Source organism: Ciconia boyciana, chromosome 4 (genome assembly GCF_034638445.1).
Source record: "Ciconia boyciana chromosome 4, ASM3463844v1, whole genome shotgun sequence".
Taxonomy (NCBI): domain Eukaryota; kingdom Metazoa; phylum Chordata; class Aves; order Ciconiiformes; family Ciconiidae; genus Ciconia; species Ciconia boyciana.
In genome coordinates, this window is record NC_132937.1 from 30438071 (window position 1) to 30463161 (window position 25091).

At 43.3% G+C, this 25091-nt stretch overlaps 1 protein-coding gene and 1 non-coding gene across 2 annotated transcripts; both read right to left on the reverse strand.

Moving 5' to 3' along the window:
• Window positions 1-9119: 9119 nt before the first annotated feature.
• RPL37 (ribosomal protein L37) lies at window positions 9120-12022 on the reverse strand. Its single transcript, XM_072860414.1, has 4 exons — window positions 11895-12022; window positions 10964-11099; window positions 10585-10669; window positions 9120-9227 (listed from the first exon to the last, which is right to left on the reverse strand). The coding sequence occupies exons 1-4, from the start codon at window positions 11895-11897 to the stop codon at window positions 9158-9160; spliced, it is 294 nt and encodes a 97-aa protein (XP_072716515.1). The 5' UTR covers window positions 11898-12022; the 3' UTR covers window positions 9120-9157.
• Window positions 9329-9411, reverse strand: LOC140651528 (small nucleolar RNA SNORD72). The gene has a single exon (XR_012042423.1). It is a non-coding gene; the product is annotated as a small nucleolar RNA SNORD72 (small nucleolar RNA).
• Window positions 12023-25091: the final 13069 nt, after the last annotated feature.

Sequence of the window (25091 nt, forward strand, 5' to 3'; positions counted from 1 at the left end):
CAGCCATGGCAGTCTCTTGCATTCCTTGCCTGATTTCTTATGCCTGTGTATCGAGAGCTCTTGTGCTCTAGGGAAAGTGCCCTTAAAGACCTGCCAGCTCTGTTCTGCTCCCTTGTCCCTGGGGGCAGTTTCCCAGGGGTCCTATTGACTAACTCCTTCAAGAGCTGGAATTTTGCTTTCCTAAAATTCAGGGTCCTGACTTAACTCTTTGCCTGGCCCATATCCCTCAGGACTGTGAACTCCCAGGCTGCCCCCAATCTTGATGTCACCGATTAGCTCACTTGCGTTGGTGACCAACAGGCCCAGTATCGCATCCCCTCAGGTAGGGCTGCCTGTTACCTGGCTTAAGAAGTTATCCTCAATTCACTCCAGTAGTTGCCATAGTACTTTTACAGCAGATGTTGGGGTGGTTGAAGTCCCCCAGCAGGATGAGAGCCTGCGAGCATGATGCCTCCTGTAGCTGGAGTAAGAAGGCTTTGGCAATGGGCTCCCCTTGATCAGGCGGCCTGTAGTAGACACCAACCACAAGGTTCCCTTTGTTAGCTCTGTCTCTGATTCTTACCCGTAAGCTTTCAACCTGCTCATGGCTATTCTTCAGAGACAGCTCTTCAGGCTCTGTTCATTTCTTGACGTAGAGTCAGTGCTTTTGACACTTGACAAAGACCAGTGCTTTTACAGATCCTTTGAAATGACTCTGTAGACAGGTACTAGTGGCATGCTTTAGGGATTAATACAAGAACCAAGGCTATTTAGCATCTTTACCCACCAGAGGGATGGGACAGCATGCACCCTCAGCAAGTTTGAGGATCCTTACAGACCTGTGTGGAGATTTCCAGCCAGCATTTACTGTTAGCTGTAAGTGCTCCCAAAGCAGGGAAGAAAAGAAAAAAAAAAAAAGTTTGCGTGAGGGTAGAAGCTTATTTGAACTACAAGAGCTGAAGCAACCAACTTCACACTTCTCACACAAACCAAGAACCCAAATTCAGTGCCCCAGACAATTTTTCAATACTTGTAAAATCAAAGTGTGAGGCTTGTTAGAATGTGTTTGTGAGCAACACATGTTGTGACAGTGACCTCAGTGCCATCCAGTGTCCGCTGGATCTCAGAAAAGAGGAAAACTGCACAAAGTCCAAAGGGCTAATCAAGAATGAGTTCAGATTTCTGGCCAGTCTTACCCAAAGTCTCACCTTCACTGCCTAGGGATATTTCCATCTGGTGAGCCACCGAAATGCAGCCACCACAGAGCTTTACCAGCCATTATGGCTGTTGCCAGAATAAAACTGTGAGGAAGGCAGGAGAAATAGTTTATCTGGTTGCAAATTAAGAATTTAGTAAAATACAATTACTCAAAGTAATCAGACAAAATAAATTGCTCAGGAATTATGTTTGCCCGACAATTCTAAGGTTAGTGAAGTGTTCACCTTGAGACTGCTTGTTCACAGGAGAGCCACAGCACAAGAAGTCCTCTTATCTGCCCTACAGTGCAAGGGAGCAATGCTGGCAACTTCCCTGCCTCGTGTATCTTGGCATGGGCTGCTCAGGGAGGTTACACAAAACCACACTGTGACAGCTGTACCAACAGGAGCTTGCTGGCACTCTTCGTTTAGCATTCCCCACCAGGACGTCCACCTCAGCACTTCAGACAGCCAAGACACAAACAGAAGAGAGCTGGTAACATCTTGCAACATGCACCTCTGAAAAGACTGTATTAAAGCTGCAGGTACACTGTGTGGTAGCATATACAGGTATTACATATCTGTATATGGCTTACTGACTTTTCTGGTCTAGAAGGCTGCATTAATAATGCTTCTTTTTGAAGAGTATGCTTTAGCTGTGGTTTCAGTTATGACATTTCAAGTTATTTAACATGACCTTTTGGGTCAAAAGAGAGTGAACTGTGGCTAAAATTGCATTTAACCTTGCTTTGCTATGGTTTCCTTAGCAGGTAGTGTCAAAACTAGTGTCAAAACCTCCTAAATTACATGCATGTAATGCACCATTCCAGGCCAAATCCTGTATGGCCTATTTTCTTGTGGGCTCTAGGACTAGTTGTCTTAGGAAGCAGTCATTTATTGCACCTAGAGATGTTCTCTCTGCATTTCATTCTTGAAAAGTCATTGACCCAGTAGTAGGAGTCCCCCTATTACTACCTGTCCAAACTTTGCAGCTTCACTAACCCTACTTACCACTTCTTGATCACTCTCCCCTTCCTGATTAAGGAGGACAGTGGTACAACCTGAAAAATACATTTTTATTGTTGGTCTGTGATTTCCACCCACATGTCCTGTGATGATTTTCTTTTCAATAATGCTTTTATGCTGTTGTGGCTTTCAGAATCTTTCACGCAGAGTGCCGTTCTGCCCCCTGAACATGTTATTGCATCATTCCTGTGAAACCGATAGCCAAGTAACATTGAATCCCATTGATCCTCCATATCCCAGCTCTCTGAGATGCCCATTGTATCAGGGTTGTCCTTGAAGGCAACCACTTCAGCCCCCCTAACTTATTTTTCAGGCTTCATGCATGGATGTGCCAGCACCTGTAAGTTTTGCCCTTACCCCATCACTTAATTTTGCATGTGCCAGTCAACTGACATCAGCAGTCTAATTTGCTTTCCTTATTGATTGCAATTGCTCATTTCATTCCCTTTCTGGTATTTCCTGAGGTGTATTGAACCCTAGCTGTATCCACTTTTTAGATCACATCAGTCTGAACTGGGTGCTCTTCTGCACCTCTGCTTCATGTATCTAAGTCCTTCCTCTCTACATCTCATTTGGGCACTAAGACTCTGGATTACTACATATCCCCAGCTTCACGTGTGGAATTGACAGTGTTTCAAGGAATGCAAGGTCTTGATCCTCACCCACCTGCCTGACAGCCAAAACTTGGCCTCTTACATTTACCCGTATCAATGGTATGAAGCTCTGAGCCTGTAGCCTCACATCTAGGTGTTGCATGATGCCTACTGCCTTTGTGCCCAGCACCAGGTTGTAATTTAATTTTGTGGTCTAATAATAGAATCTCCTGACAGCACCAGCTACTTCTTGCTGTCCTTTACACTCTCTGCTGCCTCCAAGGTGCACTGTGATCCCAGCTGTAGGATGGGTCTCATCTAGGAAATTTGAACAGTCCAAGGAGGGCATAATTTGCAGAGGACTGCCACAAGAGAAAGACGTTTCACTTACAAGGCACCAAGGGATTTGGCCTTGCCTTTTTGGAAGGGCTCAGATCAAAATAATTCTCTTTTCCTGGAAATAACGTGAGCTAGCAGCATGCTACAGGTTCTCAGCCTTGTAAAAAGAAATGCTGAGGAGCAATATAGCCACACCATCTGGCAAACACAGGCTGTAGCAGATTGAGCAAGAAAAGAGAAGGATCTCTCTGTAATTAAGTCTGAATGCATTGTGCTAAACACACTCTCTACTATACTTCCTGAAGGAGAAGATGCTGCCGTACAAGACAGCTGGGGGAAGGGAGTCTAGGTTCAGTCTCTGTTCAGCCACCGTTTCCCTCTGTGCTCTTGGCCTTATGATAACTGCAAGACTTCAAAGGATGATGCTGACTTTTGTTAATGAAAATGAAGCCCCTGAATAATTGTGGGGGTTCAGTTCTTAAATGTTGCATTTTTCTTCCTGCCTGCACAGTGGGTATGAGAGTGCCTTCTCCAAGTCCTTTTTTTATCCCAGTTAGTCTGCATGTTCTTTAAGGCTGGATTTCTTTTTCTTTCTCTGTGTGTATATATATATATATATATATATATATATAAAAGTGCAAAGCAATAATCTCTCAACAGCAGTCTTACAGCCCAGCCACAGGGCAGGTAAAAGTGCGGGCACTGTAGTTTTGAAACACCCAAGACAACTTGAACATATACACCAGTTCTGAGGGGAAGGGGAAGGGAGCACAAGTGAAGCTTGAAGTCAGAGGTACATATAAACTCTGTGATCCTGTCTTTGTTCAGACTGCCTGGTAGAGCACAGTAATCATTATTTATAGGTTAACGGTTGGACTTGATGATCTTAAAGGTCTTTTCCAACCTAAACGATTCTATGATTCTGTTGGCCTAGAGAGTATAAAGATGTCTCCAAAGTACAGGCTATTCAGCCTCAGGAGTTTGCTATTACATGTGTTATCTCAAAAATCTAGGTGTCACAAGGATGGAGGGTTTTATCATTATCATTATAGCTATTTTAATATGGTGTATTGGCTGTGCATGGCAAGGTGTCCCGCTGGACCTGTTGTTTGTGAATAGAGAGGGACTTGTGGGTGATGTGACAGCTGGAGGCCATCTTAGGCACAGCAATCATGCAATGATAGAGTTTTTGATTCCCGGAGAAGTAAGGAGGGTGCTTAGCAGAACTGCTTCCAGAGGGCAGACTTTGGACAGTTCAGGAGCCTGGTTGACAGAGTCCCTTGGGAGGCAGTCCTGAAGGGCAAAAGACGCCAGGAAGGCTGGACATTCTTCAAGAAGGAAATCTTAAAGGCGCGGGAGTAGGCGATCCCCATGTGCCAAAAGATGAGCCAGTGGGGAAGATGACCAGCCTGGCTGAAGAGAACTTTGGCTGGAACTCAGGGAAAAGAGGAGAGTCTACGACCTTTGGAAGAAGGGGCAGGCAACTCAGGAGTACTACAAGGATGTTGTGAGGTTGTGAAGGGAGAAAATTAGAAGGGCGAAAGCCCAACTAAAACTTAATCTGGCTACTGCTGTAAAAGACAATAAAAATGTTTCTATAAATAGATTAACAGCAAAAGGAGGGCTAAGGACAATCTCCATCCTTTATTAGATGTGGGGGGAAACATAGTGACAAAGGGTGAGGAAAAGGCTCAGGTACTTAATGCCCTCTTTGCCTCAGTCTTTACTAGTAAGACCAATTGTTCTTGGGGTACCCATCCCCCTGAGCTGCAAGACAGGGACAGGGAGCAGAATGAAGCTCCCATAACCCAAGGAGAAATGGTTAGTGACCTGCTACACCACTTAGACACACACAAGTCTATGGGGCTGGATGGGATCCACCCAAGGGTACTGAGGGAGCTGGCAGAAGTGCTCACCAAGCCACTTTCAATCCTTTACCAGGAGTCCTGGCTAACCTGGGAGGTCCCAGTTGACTGGAGGTTAGCAAATGTGAAGCCCATCTACAAGAAGGGCTGAAAGGAGGATCTGGGGAGCTACAGGCCTGCCAGTCTGACCTCAGTGCTGGGGAAGGTTATGGAGCAGATCATCTTGAGTGTCATCATACAGCACATACAGGACAACCAGGTGATCAGGCCCAGTCACCATGTGTTTATGAAAGGCAAGTCCTGCTTGACTAACCTAATCTCATTCTATGACAAGGTGACCTGCTTAGTGGATGAGGGAAAGGCTGTGGATGTTGTCTATCTAGACTTTAGTAAAGCCTTTGACGTGGTTTCCCACAGCATTCTCCTGGAGAAACTGGCTGCTCATGGCTTGGACGGGTGTACTTTTCGCTGGGTAAAGCACTGGCTGGATGGCCGGGCCCAAAGAGTGGTGGTGAATGGAGTTTACTCCAGTTGGTGGCTGGTCACAAGCGGTGTTCCCCAGGGCTCTGTGTTGGGGCCAGTCCTGTTTAATGTCTTTATCAATGATCTGGATGAGGGGATTGAGTGCACCCTCAGTAAGTTTGCAGATGACACCAAGCTGGGTGGGAATGTTGATCTGCTTGAGGGTAGGAAAGCTCTGCAGAGGGACCTGGACAGGCTGGATCGATGGGCCGAAGTCAATTGTATGAGGTTCAACAAGGCCAAGTGCCAGGTCCTGCACTTGGGCCACAACAACCCCATGCAACGCTACAGGCTTGGGGAAGACTGGTTGGAAAGCTGCCCAGCAGAGAAGGACCTGGGAGTGTTGGTTGACAGCTGGCTGAATATGACATGCCAGCAGTGTGCCCAGGTGGCCAAGAAAGCTAATGGCATCCTGGCTTGTATCAAAAATAGCGTGGCCAGCAGGACTAGGGCAGTGATCGTCCCCCTGTACTTGGCACTGGTGAGGCCGCACCTCAAACACTGTGTTCGGTTTTGGGCCCCTCACTACAAGAGACATTGAGGTGCTGGAGCGTGTCCAGAGAAGGGCAACGAAGCTGGTGAAGGGTCTGGAGCACAAGTCTGATGAGGAGCGGCTGAGGGAACTGGGGTTGTTTAGCCTGCAGAAAAGGAGGCTGAGGGGAGACCTTATTGCTGTCTACAGCTACCTGAAAGGAGGTTGTAGAGAGGTGGGGGTCGGTCTCTTCTCCCAAGTAACAAGCGATAGGACAAGAGGAAACAGCCTCAGGTTGCACCAGGGCAGGTTTAGATTGGATATTAGGAAAAATTTATTTACTGAGAGTGTTGTCAAGCCTTGGAACAGGCTGCCCAGGGAAGTGGTTGAGTCACCATCCCTGGAGGTATTTAAAAGACATATAGATGTCGTGCTTAGGGACATGGTTTAGTGGTGGACTTGGCAGTGCTGGGTTAATGGTTGGACTCAATGATCTTAAGGGTCTTTTCCAACCGAAATGATTCTATGATTCTATGATTCCATTTATTCACCATTTTCTCCTTGGAACATCACCCAGCAGGCAACATGTTTTCTGTCTTAACAGGTGCATTCCCTTCTGTTTCGTCAGGGTTCTCCTGTTTATAGTTTCTAGAAGGTCCTTATGGATTTTCACAAGTTTTGATTCATTGTTCTGTTGCAAAGTGTATGAGCTTTTATGGTCTTAGCTTTTTTATGGTCTTTTTATGGTCTGCAGGTAAAATTCCCCCTGAAATGAAGTTTGTAAGTTTTCTTACTGCAAGCCATTGCAAGTTTCAGTTGCTATTACCTTGATATGTTGTATATTATACAAATGCTCGTTTTTCAGGAGCATGGTACAGCATAATATAATTCATGCTGAGAAGCTAACAGGTAGCAGCAACAAATAGCTAAGCACTTGCCTTTGCAGTATTATATCATGTTTGCGGGTCAGCATGTTGTAGTAGTCACTTTAGCGTTAGTATCGAGGCTTGCTGAAGTCTTAGGCCCCAGGAACTTTCACCTAGATCCACTGACCGTGCACTCAACTTTTACTTGGCTACGTGAAGCAAGGCCCCTGAAACCGGTGGAAACCAGAAAGATAAGGAGGCTTCAACCTCAGCAGAAGCTGCGATCTTAGAGATAAGAGAAGAATCAGCCCGCCTAGAGACAATGAAAGGGCCCAATGAAGAACGGGAAGACCCCAGACCCAAATACTACTGTTGGTCCCAACTGTCTCCGGAGGGGAGGGGAATTTAGATTGTAAGGGTATAATTACCCAGGGATTTCTGTGTTCTGGGTCCCTCTCCGGAGGCATCCAGCTCGAGCTGTTTTCACCGCTGTACCAATCAATAAATTTGTCTGGCGTCCATCGTATCAGAGACTCTGCTTTGGGAAACCTCGGGTCAAGCCAGAGAGGAGAGGAAGCACCTGAGAGTGAGTGTGTGTGTGAGGAGTCGAAAAGGGGCACCCATCAGCTCCGTGGAGCTGCCTCTGTGAAGGGACTGCGGGCCTAGCAGTTGAAGTCTTGGGTGGTGTGTGTGCCGCTCCCTGAATGGTGTGCGAGTGCTTGGGCAGCGGCTTCTCCTTTAACAAGCGTAACAGGCTGCTCTGAACAAAAATCGCACACTACACAAAGATCATGTAAGACTTTGCAAAGCAAAGGCTTTCATTCCCACCCAGAGTCAGGAATACTGCTGTACCACTGCCCAACTGCACCATCACTCAACAAGCCCTTAGTGCCTTGCTGACCTGTTTGAAGACACTGAGCAACCATTCTCACTGAGAGTGACAACAAAAAGACACATTCATGATAGCTTCCTCCTACACTTAAGTGCTTCCCAGTGTATCACCAAAACCACATTTCAGACGCACTCCTGAGCCCTGGAATACATGGATGTGTAGTATGCGCAAAGTGCATTTTAACAGCTTCACCACCACTCCCTCAGGACCAGCTGAAAGCAGAGCAAGTATGGTGTATTTATCACATGCAAAGAGAACAGCAGGGCAAGATTTCTTTTTGTTTAGAAACAGCCCAAGTAGAGACACTGAAACATCCAAAAGCATTAACTATACTTCATTTAAAAATGTAAGGAAGTGCAGTCAGGTGCACTCCAATTTCAAACCTGGCTGAAAATTTCTTCAGTGATTTACGCAAGTTGATACGTTAACTGCTGATGCTTCAGTACCAAAGCAGTATGCCACTTCTGGAAATTCACAATGAAACCGGAGGAATCACAGTGAGAAGAATGACAGCCACAGAAGTTTTCGGGTTTTTAGTATTTTCTCTTCAAGGCATCTGAAAATCCTTTAAGCTCTTGCAGCGATTACTGCAATTCCCCAAACTTTTATAACAGCATCTTGTGATCACTTTTTTTAAAGCTGAGTTTTAAAGCCAGCTGAGTAGCCCAGTAACAGACCACAGAGGGGACAAATTAATCAGGCATCGATCTATAATTCACACGTACCCCAAGGGACTTACTTCTGCATCACACTACCTACCACTTATTGTTTACACCCAGCGTAGTTAACTCAGATCTTTTTGTGCATCAGCTTTCCACACCGACCTCCCCAGACGATTCCGGGCAACTTGTCTCAACTACAGCAGATCTCCAATCCCTTTGTCTGGTAGTATGTGTGCTCTGGACTTGGGAGTTTCTTTTTGCCCAAGAAGCAGTGACCCACTGACTAATCAATACTTCTGCAGGCCTTTGAGCACCACAAAGCAGTGAAAAATGGCTAAGACTGGGAATCCTTCTACCTATTCCCTCCCAGAGCAGTACGTAGAGCCATTATTCAAGTTGCTATCTTTGAGATAAATCCTGACTCTCCACACTAGGCCACAACGAAACTCAGAGGCAAGTAGGGCAAGTCCATACTGCCAATATGCCACTTCTCTTGCAGGTAACACATACAAGCCTCTTTTTAAGTTCAGCGTGGAGATAATGGTCCTTTTCAAGGCAGAGGTGCTATCAAATGAAAAGTCAATTAAAGGATTGTTTTTAATGAATCGTTTCAATGCATACCACCAAGAAACTGTGTGTGTAAATACATGTATTTTCAGGAATCCCGCATTTCACTGAAGTAAAACATGTATAAAAGGTGACAGCTGCTGGATAAGACCATTTATTTTAACAAATAGATGAGTCTTTATGATGAACTGGAGGCTGCAACAGCGGCTCTCTTGGGCTTCGGTGTGGTTCCCTCACGGAATCCATTCCTACAAGTAGAAATATGGTTGCCACTTTTTGAAAGAATGATTCCTACTCCTGGTTATTTTCTCACAAGTGACGGTTTAGATCAAGTTCACTAACTTTTTTCAGCTTATCTTAGTAATGCACTGAAATCACTATGGAGTTCAGACGATCAGACATTTTTAGTAAGAAACATCTTATTAACAAGTGTTTGGAATAAGCAGTATGGTTTTTGCTCTCTTCTGCTGAAGTGAATTTGAATTCTTTAAACAGGAAGATTTCAGTAACTGAGTGAACATGGCAAGACTGCATCAGTTACAGCACACCTTACTTTATGTTCCTACTAAGCAACTCAGCAGATTTCATGTTTGTGAAGTGTAAGTCAATTTCTCACAGAAATCCTCTATGCCTCCAACCAGAGATTAAGACAGGCATGACATCAAAAGAGTCAGCCCCAAACTCGCTTTTGGGTATGACTTTTCTACTTCAGCAACACTCAGTGGAAAGCAGGCCACAGCTGCACACTGCAAGGTATTTTCTGGCTGTTGCTGGGAAAGACCACGCTCACCAAAACAGATGAACGGATCCCCCAACTACACCCAGGTCTGGGACTTAAGAGACTCCTACTCTTCACTGTTAAATCCAATCTACCTTTTTACAACAAGACTCTTGAATTACTTGGTATTTTTCATCCAGCTTTCTGGTGTATTAGGCCAGAAGTTACAGAGCTCCACTTTAGAACATGGAGGTCATACAAAAGAAATTCTTAATGAGTTTAACAGTACAATATCCCCACCATTATTTCATAACTACAACTCAAAGCTCTGTAACAAGTTTTAGAAACCCATAACTCAGAATATGATCTTATAGGTGCTAACTGAACTCCAAATAAGAGAGTGACTACTGAAGTTATTCCAGTCCTAAACTTTTTTTTGTGGGCAAAAGGGGACTGGAATGCATTTCAAGACTTGCCTTACAAAAACCCCACACTTCAGTGCAACCAGCAATTTAGGTGACTCACAAATAGCGTCACACAATATTGGCAATACTACACAGAGCATGTCTTTTTAAATGTGGACATTTATTACAAATTTATTACAATACTGTCTGCGTTCTATACTATCTACACTTAACAGAAACATCAGAGCTTGTTATACACCCTATGTATTAACAGTGAATGCGGTTTATTTTATCCTCACAGGAATATGCAGCCAATTATATAAGGCATAATTTATTTCATGATATATTTAAGAAGAAAGACCATACCACATTAAGCGTACTAAATAAATAAAAATTTTAACTTGGAATGATGAATTTTGTAATTAAGTGATATCTATGCAGGATTTCACACCCACCACACTAGTTTGTAGTAAAATATTATACCTGAATCGACGGTAGACCTTCTTCAGGTGCCTCATGCGACCAGTACCAGTGGTGTTGCGTCTTTTAGCCTTTGCGCTCCAATTATCTAAAACATACAAGTTACTGTTTCTCATCTCCACCAAATAATTAAGTTGCACATTGCATTTTTATACCACAATTATTCAATCTGACAGAAGCAAAAAAAAAAAATTTAAGTAAATTTACTTGTAGTAATACTGCACGTTAGCTACAACACAGTTAAATCAGCATTAATTTGAAAAAAGCTCCAAACGCTGCAAGATGACAGCGTTCTTCCTTGGTTGGAAAAAAGTCAGACCATTGAAGAAGACTAAGAAAAACAGTTTTTTGAACTCAAGTCAGTTAGAAGCTTGTTACTTACACTTTCTCTTACGCTTAGCAGGGTAACCACACTTCCCACAGGTAGATTTCTGCAGATGGTATGCCTTGGACCCACATCGACGACACAAGGTGTGGGTCTTATTTCGTCGCTTACCAAATGACGAGGTACCCTTCGTCTGAAAAGCATTTCAAGACATGCCATATGTTAGAAATATCACTAACACTTGCAAGTCACGTAACTAAAAAAAGAACAAGTTCCCCTAAAAACACGCACAAATCCAGAGTCCAAGAAACACGTCACAGGCACACTAAACTCCGACACACAAACTCAGTTTCGCCTACAGGTATATTCCACTTTCCATCCACCTCTCGTCGCCATTTCTTATCCCCCCCCCCCGCCCTGTGCTAAAAGAAAACGAAGCCACCGAGCGCTTATCTCCAGCCCCCTTCTCGTCTCCCCCAACTCATCACCGATAAATCGTAAAGTGCTTTTTCCTGAAAAAAGGTTACTTGCTTCCCGCAGATCAGCCGCCCACTCACCACACGCGGCTCTGGCGACCGAACGCCCTCTTGCTACGTTCCCCGCAAGGCTGCCTCCGCCACGGGGAGAGCGCCGGCCCGGCAGGCCCGCAGCAAGCACGGAGGGGACCAGGGAGGAGACCCCCGAAGGCGACCCCGGAGGCGCCCGCGCGGCAGCACGGCCCCGCACCCCACCGCGGCCTCCCCGCTCGGGGCGAGACACCCCGCGCCCCCAGCCGGGGCAGAAACGGCGGCCGCCGCCAGGCCCTCAGGCCCAGGCCTCCGTCCCGCAGCGCCGCCCCGCAGCGCCGTCCCGCCGCCCAGCCCGGCCGCATCAGGGTGCAGGGCCGCCCACACGCCCCAGCCGAGCCCCGCGGCCCCGCGGAGCCCCGCGGGGCCCGGCGCGGCGGCGGATGGCGGCGGATCCCCCGCGCCCGCGCTCCGGCGCTCACCATCTTGCCCGGCCGCCAGCACCAAAGAGGCCGAGCCCCGCCCCGCTTCCGCTGCGGCCCGGCAAGCGCTTCCGGGGGCGCGAGGGCAGCGTCCGGCCCGGCTTGGCCGCGCCCCGCGCCGCTGCGGCCCGGCTGTGCCCGGGCTGTGCCCGCGGGTTCCTCCGTGTGGTGGCCCCTTCCCGCCACGCCCGGCCTGCTGGGACGGACCGGCCACCGGAAGGCCCCGGTGTCCCGGGTGAGACCCTCGGGGACCCGGGCCCTGAAAGCTCGGTTGTCCCCGGTGACGGCACCCCAAAACTGGTGCGCGGGGTGCCGCAGTGTGTCCTAGGCCGCGGTCCGACTGGTCCTGGAAATAACGGCCGACGGGTATTGGCGTGTAAATATGGCTCTGCCTGGTAAAGAAAATCTTCAATGCACCTTAGCTGCCGTCCTGGCATATCATTTTTAACTCTGATTGCTGCTTCTGTGCGGTAGTGCCCGTGCTGCTCTTGAGAGGTGCCTGCGGCTCCGCTTCGGGCTGCGGAGTCGAGTCCTGGCCCTTCAGTGAAAGTTATTTTAATGAATGAAATTCAGGGACGGGGCACTTTTGGCTGTAACACATACTTTCAAAGTGAGCTGCCTTAAAAAACAGGCAGCCCCTGCCGTGCTCTCTGCTTGTCCATGTGTCCCCCCAGACCCCCCACCACGTGGCAGTCTGCCTGCAGTCGAAAGCATCGCAGTGGACATCATTGACCCCAAATCGGTTTTTATTCAGGTGCACCATTTAAATTCTCACATGCCAGCCTACCACACATCTTCAGCAGATGCACGATCTGTATGCAGTTTTATCTTAGAAGAGTTAATCTGGGAGAAATAACATGTACACAGAAAAATTGAAGAAATTTGTGTTTATCTTATCACCAGTTCAACACCTTGTCATCTCAAAGTCAGAAATTGATGATAAAGCCAATTTAACCTTGATTGTAGAGTTATATAACCTTGTCTAACAGCTCTTGATAAAAGTATGTATTTATCTGGCAGGCTAGATCTCATTCCTTCTGCTTCTGGTTTACTGAAGCTGACTAAAAATGCAGTTATTCCAAAATGCAGCTGTCTGGGCCTGCCGCAAGCCAGCAAACTGTGAGGAACTCTTCCATAATGAACATGTGGACAGTTGAACCCCTGTAACATGGAGCTCGTCCAGAAAAAGGCATAATCCCATGGCACAGTCCCCAAAGCAATTAAGCCATGTCTGACTGCTGCATTTTCACTCCTGGACAAACCAGCCTTGTATGGTTATCTCAATATTAACTTATCCTCACTTGTTTCCTGAGCATGGCCTCTCACTGAATTCCTTTGGCACTGATTTATGTGCTGGGAGGCTTTTGACTTCTGCTAAGGTTGAGGGATGGGGCAAAAAGCCATTTTGACTTTAGCTGCATTGTTTCCAGGCGCACAAATGTGTGGCGTAGGCTGTTCATCCATCTCTTTCATTTTGGTTGGCAATTTCTATCACCTAAATAACACCTAAGGCAGAGGTCTTTGCTCATATTCATTTTACCTCACCTGAAAATCCAGGCATTTAGTCCATCCATGGTCCAGCTGTAGTTAAAGAAGAGAGATAAATGGTTCCAAAAGCTAAATCATCCCATCTTAAATTAGGTGTCTAAATTAGGCTGGATAAATCATCCTTGGGAGGAACTCTTCTCCTTCTATTAATTCTAACAGGAGCCTAGACAGCCCCCTTAGGCTAGGCACATAGATGGCTGAAGTTAGGTAAAATGAATTTTAGCCCAACTGTCTTAATGAAAATATTTTTATAGCAATTCTGTCTTCCTTTCTAAAAATCAAAAGAGAAAACTCGGTGTCCTATGGATGAAATGCCCTACAGAAAAAAAAATCCCAATTAACTCAAACAGTATGAATACATCCTACAGGCTGGACTGGGTCATATTTCTCCCAGCAACCCTGCTGTGTGTCTTTTAACTAGTGCCTTCTTTCCTCTTTCTTTCTTCTCAGATGTCAGAAATCTGGAAGATGCTGTGAAGACATTGGATAGATGCCATGGCAACAGCCTCCAAAGGAAGTATGTTGGTTTGTCTGCCTGCAAGGATATGCTGCCAGAGGAATTATTCTTGTCCTTTGTGGGATAAAAATAATCTTGTTCATTTACATGTCTTCAAACCTATTAGGAAAGGAAGATTTTTGGTATCGTCATGCAGCTGTCTTTTGTATTCAGGAACACTGGATGCTTTTAGGGTAGAGAATGGGCAGATCTGTGGCTGACCCAGTGCCATCTCAGAAGCTCTTAGGCCCCATGCAGGTCGCGGGTGAGGACAGGGCCCATAGTGAACTCCAGCCTGCTCAAAACCCACAGACTCGTATACTGGCAGCTGCTGAATGGCACCAGCCTCAATTCAGCACTGGCTAATTCACCCTTCCTCTTTGGTACATACGAAGTAGTCCAAAATTTAGAAGGCAACATGTCTGGATTTCAGCACTGTCTTTTTGATGTAGGAAACAGCAGCCGGTGTCCTATCACAGCTTCCACACCGCAATCTTGGTCCAGCCAGGTCCAGTGATGGGAGAAACTCTTTGTCGTGCCAGCAAACACTGATCCTATTAAGCATCTAGATCAGGGTTTACTGAATACTGTGGAGACAAGTGCCTTTCTGTACCCACTAGCACCACGTTCTGCAGCCTGTCCGATCTGGTTGGGGTTGAAAAACTGAAGCAAAATGCAACACTGGACATGCCCATCCATTTTTTTCTTCCATCCCTCTGGGGTACAAGCCCATCTGCCTCAAGCTGATCCCACCCAAGGCCCACAGACCTTCCTGACTTCCTTGCTCTGCCCTGGTGCTTTGCTGGGGAAGGGGAGAATCGCCCACTTCCAGTCCCTCCCACGACTAAAGCAAAGCAGCCTTACAGATAAGTCCAGCTCAGGGGCAGGGAGACCAAAACCAGGGCTGGCTAGGCAGTAGAGAGGAAGGTGGGTATGAGCACCAAATAACCTCAGTGGCACTTGTTTTGCGCAGGTTTGGTGTCATGCTACTACATCACAGCATCACCAGGGTGCGGTACAGCCATACAGTCCCTGATGCGACTATGGTGGGATTTGCTCCAAAATAGAGTAGTTGTACTAGTTCTACGAAACTTGAACACTGCTGAAAGGACTTGTTTGTGGAAAATGCAAGACTGATATCCAAGAAATTTCTGTCTAATGTCATCATATTGGCATTACTTATTTGTGCACATATGGAATGCCCTTTGTGCAAGTGAGGATGACTACAAGGGATAGGAATGGTGAAGATTCAAGCTTGATATATGCTAGAAGCTAGTCAGTGCTTGATACCAATTATCTTCAGAGGTGCAGACAAGCTGAAGTCTTTATTTCTAAATGTGATCTCTTAGATCAAAGGAATGCCTTTCAGTGTCCTCTTGGGTATTGATCACTTTGACCTAGGTAACAATGTCTCAGGAAGGCTGCAGGTGAACTGAGGAATTCAAGGGCAACATTTTCATGAGGGTCAGTTTGGATGCCTTTGTTTCTGGATATCATATTGATTTGCAGAGATAGACACCTCAGATGGAATTAGTGGGGATGAAACTACACTGAATATGTGTTTCCAAGCAGCTACAAGAAACATAACTTTATTTGTATAGTACCCAGATTCTTCAGTTTGAAAAGAAAACTTTCATGTGTGAATTTGAACCAGAAGCATTGGTCACCACAAGATGACAGTATAGTTCAACTAAAACTGTTCTCCTCTGCAACTCGGTAAAAACTCTCTAAACAGTAACAGTAAATTAGGTTAATAAATTGAAAGCAAAATTAGCTGTACAGTTCTTAAATCTCTATGATAATAACAGAAAATATGAGCAAATAGCAATGCCTATGGAAAAGGCTGTTGCATCCTGTGAGGAAAGTAATGACTGTAATACAAAAGGCTTTCTAGTTGTTTAAGGTGAAAATGCATAGAAGAAAATTAAACAGCTGTCACTAACTTATGAAATTGCTTGTTAAAATATAGTGGAAATGGTAAAAAAAATAGAAAACCGTTTTGTATAACAAAGCTTATACAATGTGTATAAAATACCTTTGATACTGTTGCTTCCTATGGCCAGTCCTGAATGGGAAGGGAAGAGCCCCTTCATCACAACTACATACAGTTTCCATGCATTGAGACTCTTCCATAAAACCCAGCACAAAATATGACCTCACATGTAGCACACTGAAATCAGTGCCAGAGTTTACTAATAAAAATCAGTTATTCAGACTGACACTAAAGAAAATCTCCAAATGTTTTTCTCAATACTGAATTAGAAATTTTCATAGTAATTCTTTCTATTTATGATGGCATGAATAGGTTCATACTGATGATCACATAACATCTCTTCTACCATGCTCATGAGCAATGCTCATATAGGTAAGTTACATTAGAAGAGCAATATTTTTTTATTACCACTCCTTAGCATTGGACAGAGAGACCAGATAATAGTCTTCAGACCACTGACAAATGCTCAGAGGGTGGCACTAATACTTGGTAAATCATGGTTGAAGCATGGCTACCATCACAAACATAGGAGGAGCAAGAGCTCCCCACTCATTTCCTCAGCTGCCTTTAACCTTTACCTTAGGATAGCTGGGGGATGATCCTGGGTCCTTCCCCACCAGAAACCTCACTAAAATATTTCTTTGTTGTTCCATCGAGCTAGGGGAACAGGGGCAACATATTTCTGTACAACAGAGGTAGCTACAAACCTGGGACACGCTTGTTACACAGTGCAACAGCATAATTCAGAATTTTAAAATTTCCCTAGTTTTTTTTAAATGCTTATACTTAGACACATTAGAGAGTTGTGGGGCATTGTTGCACCAAAGCAGTAAGTCTCAAAGGGGATTTCACTGGCTAGCCTCAAGCTTGCAGAGGTGGTTGTGTGGCAGTTTGGGCTGAGCACCAGAAGGGGTGCATAGGAGAAAGCCACAAGTTCCTTTACAAGATGACAGCCATTTTCTTCTCAGTTGTATAACAACTAAATATTCTTGTCTTGTTAGTATTATTTTGATAAAACCAATCTATATGGATCTTGTTTTGTTTGATACTGTTGTCTTAAATCTTTGTTGCACTATTCGTGCACAAATGTATGCACACACAAGCCTAGAACAAAATTTTCACTGGAGATGCACAAAACACATTTGAGCCACCACAGTCTGGAATTGTAGTCTGCATCGCATTCCAGGTGGAAAGGCCCAGCTTCTAACCACATGCCCCTTAGGTAGCAGCAGAAAATATTTTAATTAGTCATTAGGAAAATTTTTGTACCAGTACAGACTGTAAAGCACTGGACTTAATTTTCCTTCAGATGGTTCTGGAGTTTTTGAGAAGAGACTGGGAAAATGTATGTCTGAAATGGCTTAGATGTAGCTGATCTTGTAGTGGGGAGGCAAATAAGCTGGATGATCTTCTGAGGTTCCTTCCAGCCATATTTCTGTGATGCTGTGATTTTATAAGAGGCCTCTAAGTATAAAGACATAGCTGTATCTCTAATCTCCCTGGCTGTCATGTTCTTGGACAAACATATTTGACCAGTTTTATGCTTGGAAAAAAAGGTCATATCTTCATGAATTCTGCCTTCAAATTTTGTCTGCTTTTCCCATTATGATGGCTGGCCAAATAAATGCTATGGCCTCTATTTTACAAACTTGCCTTGCTTGCATTTTAAACTGACAAGCTTGCATTTTAAACATCTGTCCTTCCCTAGGGTAATGTAGGTCTCTGACTTGCATTTTCAGAATTATTCTAAAGCACATTAAACCCAAAAGATTTATTATTGAACAAAAGAAAAGCAAATGTTGCCCAGTCATATGTGTATATATGTGTGTATCTCTCTGTGCAGGCACATACACATGGATGGTACACACTTAGCAGTACTAGCAATGTCTTCTTTCCTCTCTTTTTCTAAAAAAATTATCAAAAGCTTGTCTGATTCATAGCTAGACACAGCCTATATCTAAGCCCAGACATTATGGCTGAAATTTGCTAACTTGGAAGCCAAGTGTCTAGACTTAACTTACAACGTCAATTCTTTTATACTTCCAAATGTTCTGGTACGGAAGATATATGGGCATACTCTTTGGAAAAGAAATATAATTTCAACCGGTTGGAAAAAAAAAACCACCTTAGCTGCAGAAATGTTGAAGTAAAAGTCTTTGCCAGAAGGTCAGGAAAGGAAGCCATCTTAAATGTAAAATTAGATTCAAACAGTTAGCTATCTTACCCTATCAATTTTCTTACTTTTTATGTGGAATTACACGCTTGCCTAGGTATATCTCTGCCATCACATTCCCTCCATGTGTTACTCAGCTATGCTTCAAGTGCATATGTTAATGATTTTATCTTAAGTAAAAGTATGTGAATTATTTTAGTCCTCACCAGCCATTCCTTAGAACATGACTTGATGTTGTTCTCCTCCCAGAAGACTTCTGGGTAGCTGGAGAAACACACATGCATGCCTTTTAGTGCCTTCTGTCTCCAAAGGTAAGCAGGTAATTCAGTTTTACAAGACCCGTCCAGGTTTAGCACCTGTTAAAAGCACTGGTACAGCACGTACATGGTACAGTACATTTTCATATTTTTCATGTATGTTGCAATTAGAAGTATCCAAGTGTGTGAATAAATACAAAGCTGTGCACAAAATGTACATTAGGTAAATATAAGGTGTCTGATTTTCTTTCAGAAATACGTATTTGCTTCTCACAAATATTTGCTGTTCATACATTTCAAGTTTTACTTCAGATCTAACATTCAGGGAAAAAAATACATATGTTTACAGTGAAGTGGAAGGTCAGAGAAGAAAACATTGGAGAAAACTGGGGCACTCATGTTTAATCTGAAAACCAGTAAAAAAAGCCTAATATATTATTTGTTATTTATTTACTTTATCTCGCATCTCACTTCAGGCATCCTAAAGAATTTACATTTATCTTGCTCTGGGACTACTGCAAATGCCTGCTTTCCCTGGTCACTCTGTCCCTTCTCTAGAAAGAAAAATATAAGCTCACTTTAAAGTAGAAAACCCCATCACTTGCATAGCATTTTACCCTGTATGGAATTGTGGGGTTTGCCTTTAATATTCAGATGTGAGACACAAACTGTAAGAAAAAAAGGCTTTGTAGTGGAACGAAGTGGAGAAATGCACATTCTGCATTTGTTGAAGATAAAGCCTGTTTCCCCAGGTAAAGTAAGTTCACCTTCCTTCATCAAAACCACTGTTGCATTTTGTTATTTTCACCATTTGAGAACCTTCCCTAAGAACAAATGCTTTGCTAACAAAGGTCAGCTCAACTCTGCAGTTACAAATGTTATCTTCTGTTTATTCTGGAATATGTTTTCCCTGTGTCAGGCATTTTCAGCTTTGCATTTACTGGAACTGAGGCATACTGGCTTCATCAGGGAATTCCCCTAACACCCATGCACAATTTCCCTCTTACACTATTTCACTTTAATAAAAATAGAGGACAAAACAGTGCCCAGCCTTATTAGTGTGTGCAAAGAGGACACAGAAAAGAAATGGAGCTTTTTGAACTTTTTCTTATCTGATCACAACGTGGAAGTCATGATCCTGTGGCCACAAGACCTACTTTGGACTAGCACATGCAGCACAGCCAGTCTTCTGGAGGGGAAGGCTGTGCACCAGCTGGCAGGGCACAGGGAGATGCTGTTACTGGTCTGCCTGCTGAGGCAGTAGGTATGCAGAAAGACTTTTCCAAAATGTCCTGTTAAGTAGCTCCCATTATGATTGCAGCTACACCTTAGCACCTTTCTGTCTGTGAAAGGCTGCCTTTGGATGAAGCAGGGCAAACTCAGCTTTGCCAGCACTTACGCAGATGGTGGAGAACATGCCAGTACTTACAGCTTTAGATTTGATTTATCATGTTAGTTAGCACTTGTTAACTAATTGCTGTAAATTAGAAATGTTTTTCCATTGCTCTTGAACATACGTTACGGAGAAATGTAGCCTAAAAAGTGGCTGCTTGAGAAAGAAAAAATGCCTGAGGGAATGTTGCACTGTAGAAAGGTCACAAAACTGTGACAAGTCCCAGTCTACTTATCCTGTCTTACTGTATTTTAACAGCAGAATAAAATGTGGTAACCCTCGAAGCAACAATATTGGTAATTGACTTTTTCTGCTGAGTCTCTCAACCATTTTACAAGTTTGTTATTGACTTCAGTCAAAATCAGCCACCCACCTTTCTCAAGGTACCTTTCTCATGGCTGATGCATTTTTTTACATGGCAGTATTTCCCTCCCCTGGTTTCATTACTGCCTCAGAATACACACTATTATAGTCACCAATAAATGGGCAGAAGTGCATATGTCTCTTGCCATGAGCCCACACAAAGGAAGAAACAGGAGGCTTCCTCATCTGTTGCTCTCACAAACCTTACATTTTACATTCTCTCCTTGGAATGATCAGTGTTTAGCTCTTTTTTTGATAATTTATAAAAATCTCAAAGCCATTTCCTGGCTCTGGAAAGTCTGGATATTGCTGTTTGCTGAATACTTTTTCCTAGCTATTAATAGTTCTACAGAACCTCTGCCCATATTAGAAACACCATACTCATAATCACTCTCATGATGGTCTTTCAACCAAATAAGCACAGAATGGGATGTGTTTACTGGCTAATTAAGAACAAGTGCCATCTCCAGAAATGCAGATTCTTTCAAAGATATTTCATGATATGGTCTCCACTACCAGATAAAAACATTTCCAATTTAGACAACTCCAAATCAACTTTTTTCCCATACTAATCAAAATTGATACATACTGGTAATTGCATGGCTTGACAGGCAGAAATTCTCTCAGAGTTTTATATCTGGAAATAACAAAGTATATCATTAATACATCACGGAAGGAGATATGTATTCACCTACACTATATATGTATATATAAAGGGAGTACTTTGACCCTGTGCTTCAGTGCTGCTCCTTTGAACCTGAACTGCAAGGACAGGCAGAAGCCAGAATAACTCACAAAAGGGCATCACACCAATTTTAAGGGCTTATAAGCTTGTTGTAGAAGAAGTAACAAATGTTATTGAGCACACCTAAATTTCTCTGGAGCTCAGGCGAATCTCTGCAACTATATCAGCCCTTTCTTATTACAGGCATGTGTTTTCATTTATTGCATTAGATGGTTGTATGTGTAGCCAGCCCAGAATCAGGGAGGGCAAAAGTCAATGCTATGTCGTTCTGTTTCTACACAACGCTCTGCATCTCCGTTGTCTCTATGAAAGTTTGCAAAAGCTTACTTTATTTGTTGAACTGTGATTCCACCTCAAAGATATCTACAAAAGCTCATTCCAGAAAGTTTCACAGTAGCAGTTAGGGTTAATTACTGACTTCTCAAGTAAACTGACAAAGTTTTAATGAATTTCAGATGGTCCTAAAAATGTTGTAGTTCAAAAAGACATCCTAATAAGATCTGTTTCTTTGAAGTCCTGCTTCCGTAACTCTCCTTTACAGGAGAGGAATCTTTGTTTTGCTTATTGAAAAGCATTTTTCAGGTTTTAATTTCAAGATACTTGGAAATTTTCAGAGGGAAACTGATGGACTTTGATGAAAGATTTTTATTCAGTTTGCTGCTTGAAGCATTTTAGCTTTCTAACTAGTTACAATAATAATTCTAAAATATATAATGCACATACATCACTGATTCAGAAAGAACCAGAAATATAAAAGCATGGGCAAGGTTGCTAATGGCTGATGTTTGACATTCTATTCACTCTACAAAGAACAATCAGAAAGAGATATTTTTAAAAGCACCAAGACATCAGGCTAAAAGAGACCTTCTGGATCATCAGCTCGAGATACTGGTGTCGCAGGCAGTCATATAAAGCTGCTTATGGATTTATTAAACTGTATGAATTAAATTCATAGTTAAACAACGTAGAAGAATACAAGAAAAAAAAAAACAAAAACTGAAATCATTGAATACTTGTGAAAAATTGACCTTGCCTGGCTCTGAGGATCAATTGCTTGGAACAGGCTCTGCAGTCCTTTGTGTGATTTAACCTCTGATACACCCCTCTATACACCAGGTGTGGTTTTGTGTCACTATAAACACAAATGCAATAATACTTCCATTTTAGCCTGTTTCCTGTGACTCTTTCTGTGTTAGCTTATTTAAAGTGCTAAAATCATGAGACCGGTGCTCTGGTTCATGAAATTCACCTTTTATGTATGTGTGAACCTCTCTGTTGCTGGGCAGGCATGTGGGAGCGCATAGATCTGTTGTAGACACAGTACCGCTTCTGCACGCAGCTGGCAGGTGAGCGCTCAGAAGAGCTTACGCAGAAGCCCTGACCCCTGTGAGCTCTGTGGGCAGGATTTTCAGGTTGAGAAGGACTCAAGGTGGACCTAAGCCTTCTCCCAACCCTCACTGATGAAGGCCATTGAAAATCTCACTCATATTTACTATCCGTACTTTGGTTGCAGTCATCTCCAAAGACAGATGGTCTGAACCTTAGTAGTTTTTTCAGCCTGAAAGTGGGATGTCTCAGGGAGGCAAGTATCAGTAATGGTAGAAATGAAAAATAAATATTCAGCGTCAATGAACACCTAAATCAGGCCTGTCTGGGCAACCGATCACTAGATAGGATGGTGAATTTGGATGCCACCATCCTGTCCAGGAGAGTCCTGTGAAGTAGTGAGCAGTGGGGTGGTCTGTATCTGCTAGTCTAGGATGAGCAGCAACCAGAAGGGTTTGTGCAAGGTGGTGGTTCACTGGCACTTAAGCAGATGTAGTGGCTGGCTGCATCTGCAAGTGGAAGGCTCTCCCACTGCCCTCCCTCCTCTCACAATTGCCACCTCTTTTCTCCCCTCTCTCTCCTCCATGACTGTACATTTTTACCCTCTCCCTGGGTCTGTTGCCCACCAGACCTTTCCGGGAGATGATCTAATTCATTAAAACAGCACAAAACCACCCAGATTTTTTTGCTAGATTTATTTTCTGTCGTTGTAATAAATTAAACTGGCTCACAGAGAGGACTGAAGCATGCCAAAGCCAGCACCAGATGTGTAGAAGGAGCACATGGTGGGGACTGGAAGTGAAAGCAGGGAAAGATGTAGAAAAAACAGAATCTCACCATATTGGGCAGCTTCAAGCTGCTAAATTTGTTCACCATGTCTTGTGTCCTAAGATCAGAACCTAACTCTAAAGAACAGTAATTATTTGTTTGCCCAGTGATGACCTTTGTGTATACAAAGGCTGAAATGTCTATGCTCTAGACAAGTCTGATTTATTACCTATATACTACTAAAGCTCTCTGAATTTTGAATTATAGTAACATGCGCTCTTCTCTTCCAACCCGGTTCATTCAAACCAGAACTGTCACAGTCCTTGTTTGCTTAGTGTAGTTTCTGCAGCATATGGATTCCAGTATCTAAGGCAATATCCTTCTATGATATCCACCCTGAGAGGGAACAATTTGCATTACAGTTAGCACAGCGTTAATGCTATTTGATATATTTCATAGAGATACATCCCAAGGCATTGTCATTAATGCTTGAAACGTGACAAATACATTAAAAGCAAAACAGGCAATTAAAAAGCTTTTTTTTTAAAAAAGTGAGATGGCATTAACAAACAGAAACAAATCTAAAAACTCTCCAAGTCAATTTTGCAATTTAAAACCATAATGACAAGATGTTCTTTCTCCACTCAGTTGTCACTGGATCCTTGGCATTTGCAGCAGTCACAGAGCACAGACTGTCTTTAGGGCTGTAATACATAATGAACTTGGATAATGAAGACACAAGACTATTTAAAGCTTGGTAAACTATTGAGTAACCTTAGCATCAATCCTATAAAAGGCTGGAAGTCTACAGGGAAATATCACGGATATAATTATATTCTGGCTGACCTTAGTGTGAAGTAGAATACAGACAATACCATTTCATGCTGTCTCCAGACCAGGCAGGATATCATTAGCCCAGCAAGTGAAGCATTGCATTAATCATTTGTGTGCTAGAATTATCATTTGGTGCAAGACAAGAAATGCCTTGCCTTATGTCTAACCCTTTGTGTCTCTCAAACTACTCCTCTTTTACCCCCCTAAAACATCATTTTTAATCCTAAAGACAGTTTATTTCTGAATAGACAGTAGAAATGTTTAGCAAGAACTTAAATTTGCTATGATAAAACACATTCTTAACTGCAAAATGGTTAGTAGATTGTTGCCATTTTCACTAACAGTAAGGGAAAATCAGCCCCATCTTCTCTGTAAGTTACACTCTGCCCCTCACTACCATGCAGTCAGGGGAAGTAACTGGGGACCTCCCTCAATCAGGCCTTTTATTATAATTTATGTTATTGTAGAAGTGCCTATCAGTCAGACTGGGACCGTGCTAGGTGCTGCATAGTCCCTCATCACAAAATTGCAGTGTAAGAAGATTATCATGCAACTTCACATAGCCTTAAGTATCAATAACACACAAAAGTAGGAAACTATCTAAATGGTCCAGGGCCTAAATGCAAAGTAGAAAAAAGTTACTGTTAAGTACCCTATGAAATGAAAGAAGAATCAACCATTCACAGTCCCACTGTTGTAGAGGAGACTGAACAGCAATCCATTGCAAACCAGTAAAGTGCCATGGGACCTGTGGACTTGCAGTCCTAGGAGCGACACAAGTCCAGCTCTAACCTCCTTCCGTTTTGCACCTTGTCAGTTCAGTCTCTTTGCTTTTGTTACTGCTGGATCAATAAGAAAGCAGGATCCTGTTTCCAAATGTAAGAAGATAAAGTCTTTGGGCTGAGTTACTTGAAATGTATGCTAAAAGGACTATTATACAGCATCTGCCAAAGCAACGTTTTTGTCTTGCTGATATGGTTCTTGCAAGAAGACATTCCATCAATATAAACTCATTTGAAAATGATACCCGTTACTATCAATGATTTTACTACCTATTAATTAAGAGCAGACCCCCACCACCATAGATACTTTCTTTGCTAGCTGTATTTGTCTTCTTTTATGTTGATTTGCATGTTTTGTTTGTGAGCAAATTACAGCATATCTTTATCTTGAGGGTTATTATAGCTAATGATGTACTTACAGAAACTGAAATTGCTATCTAAGCCATTAAAACTGCAAGATCAAGACATATGTCTGGAGAGATAAAATATTCATCAGAGTTCCTGTATTCTGGGCCAGCT

What these genes read in the sequence shown, in the direction of transcription:
- RPL37 (XM_072860414.1), bottom strand. An exon ending in TGCTAAGCGTAAGAGAAAGT is followed by an intron (nt 10,670 to 10,963) that starts GTAAGTAACAAG and finishes TGTATGTTTTAG; the next exon opens with ATAATTGGAGCGCAAAGGCT. An exon ending in AAGGTCTACCGTCGATTCAG is followed by an intron (nt 9,228 to 10,584) that starts GTATAATATTTT and finishes TTCTACTTGTAG; the next exon opens with GAATGGATTCCGTGAGGGAA.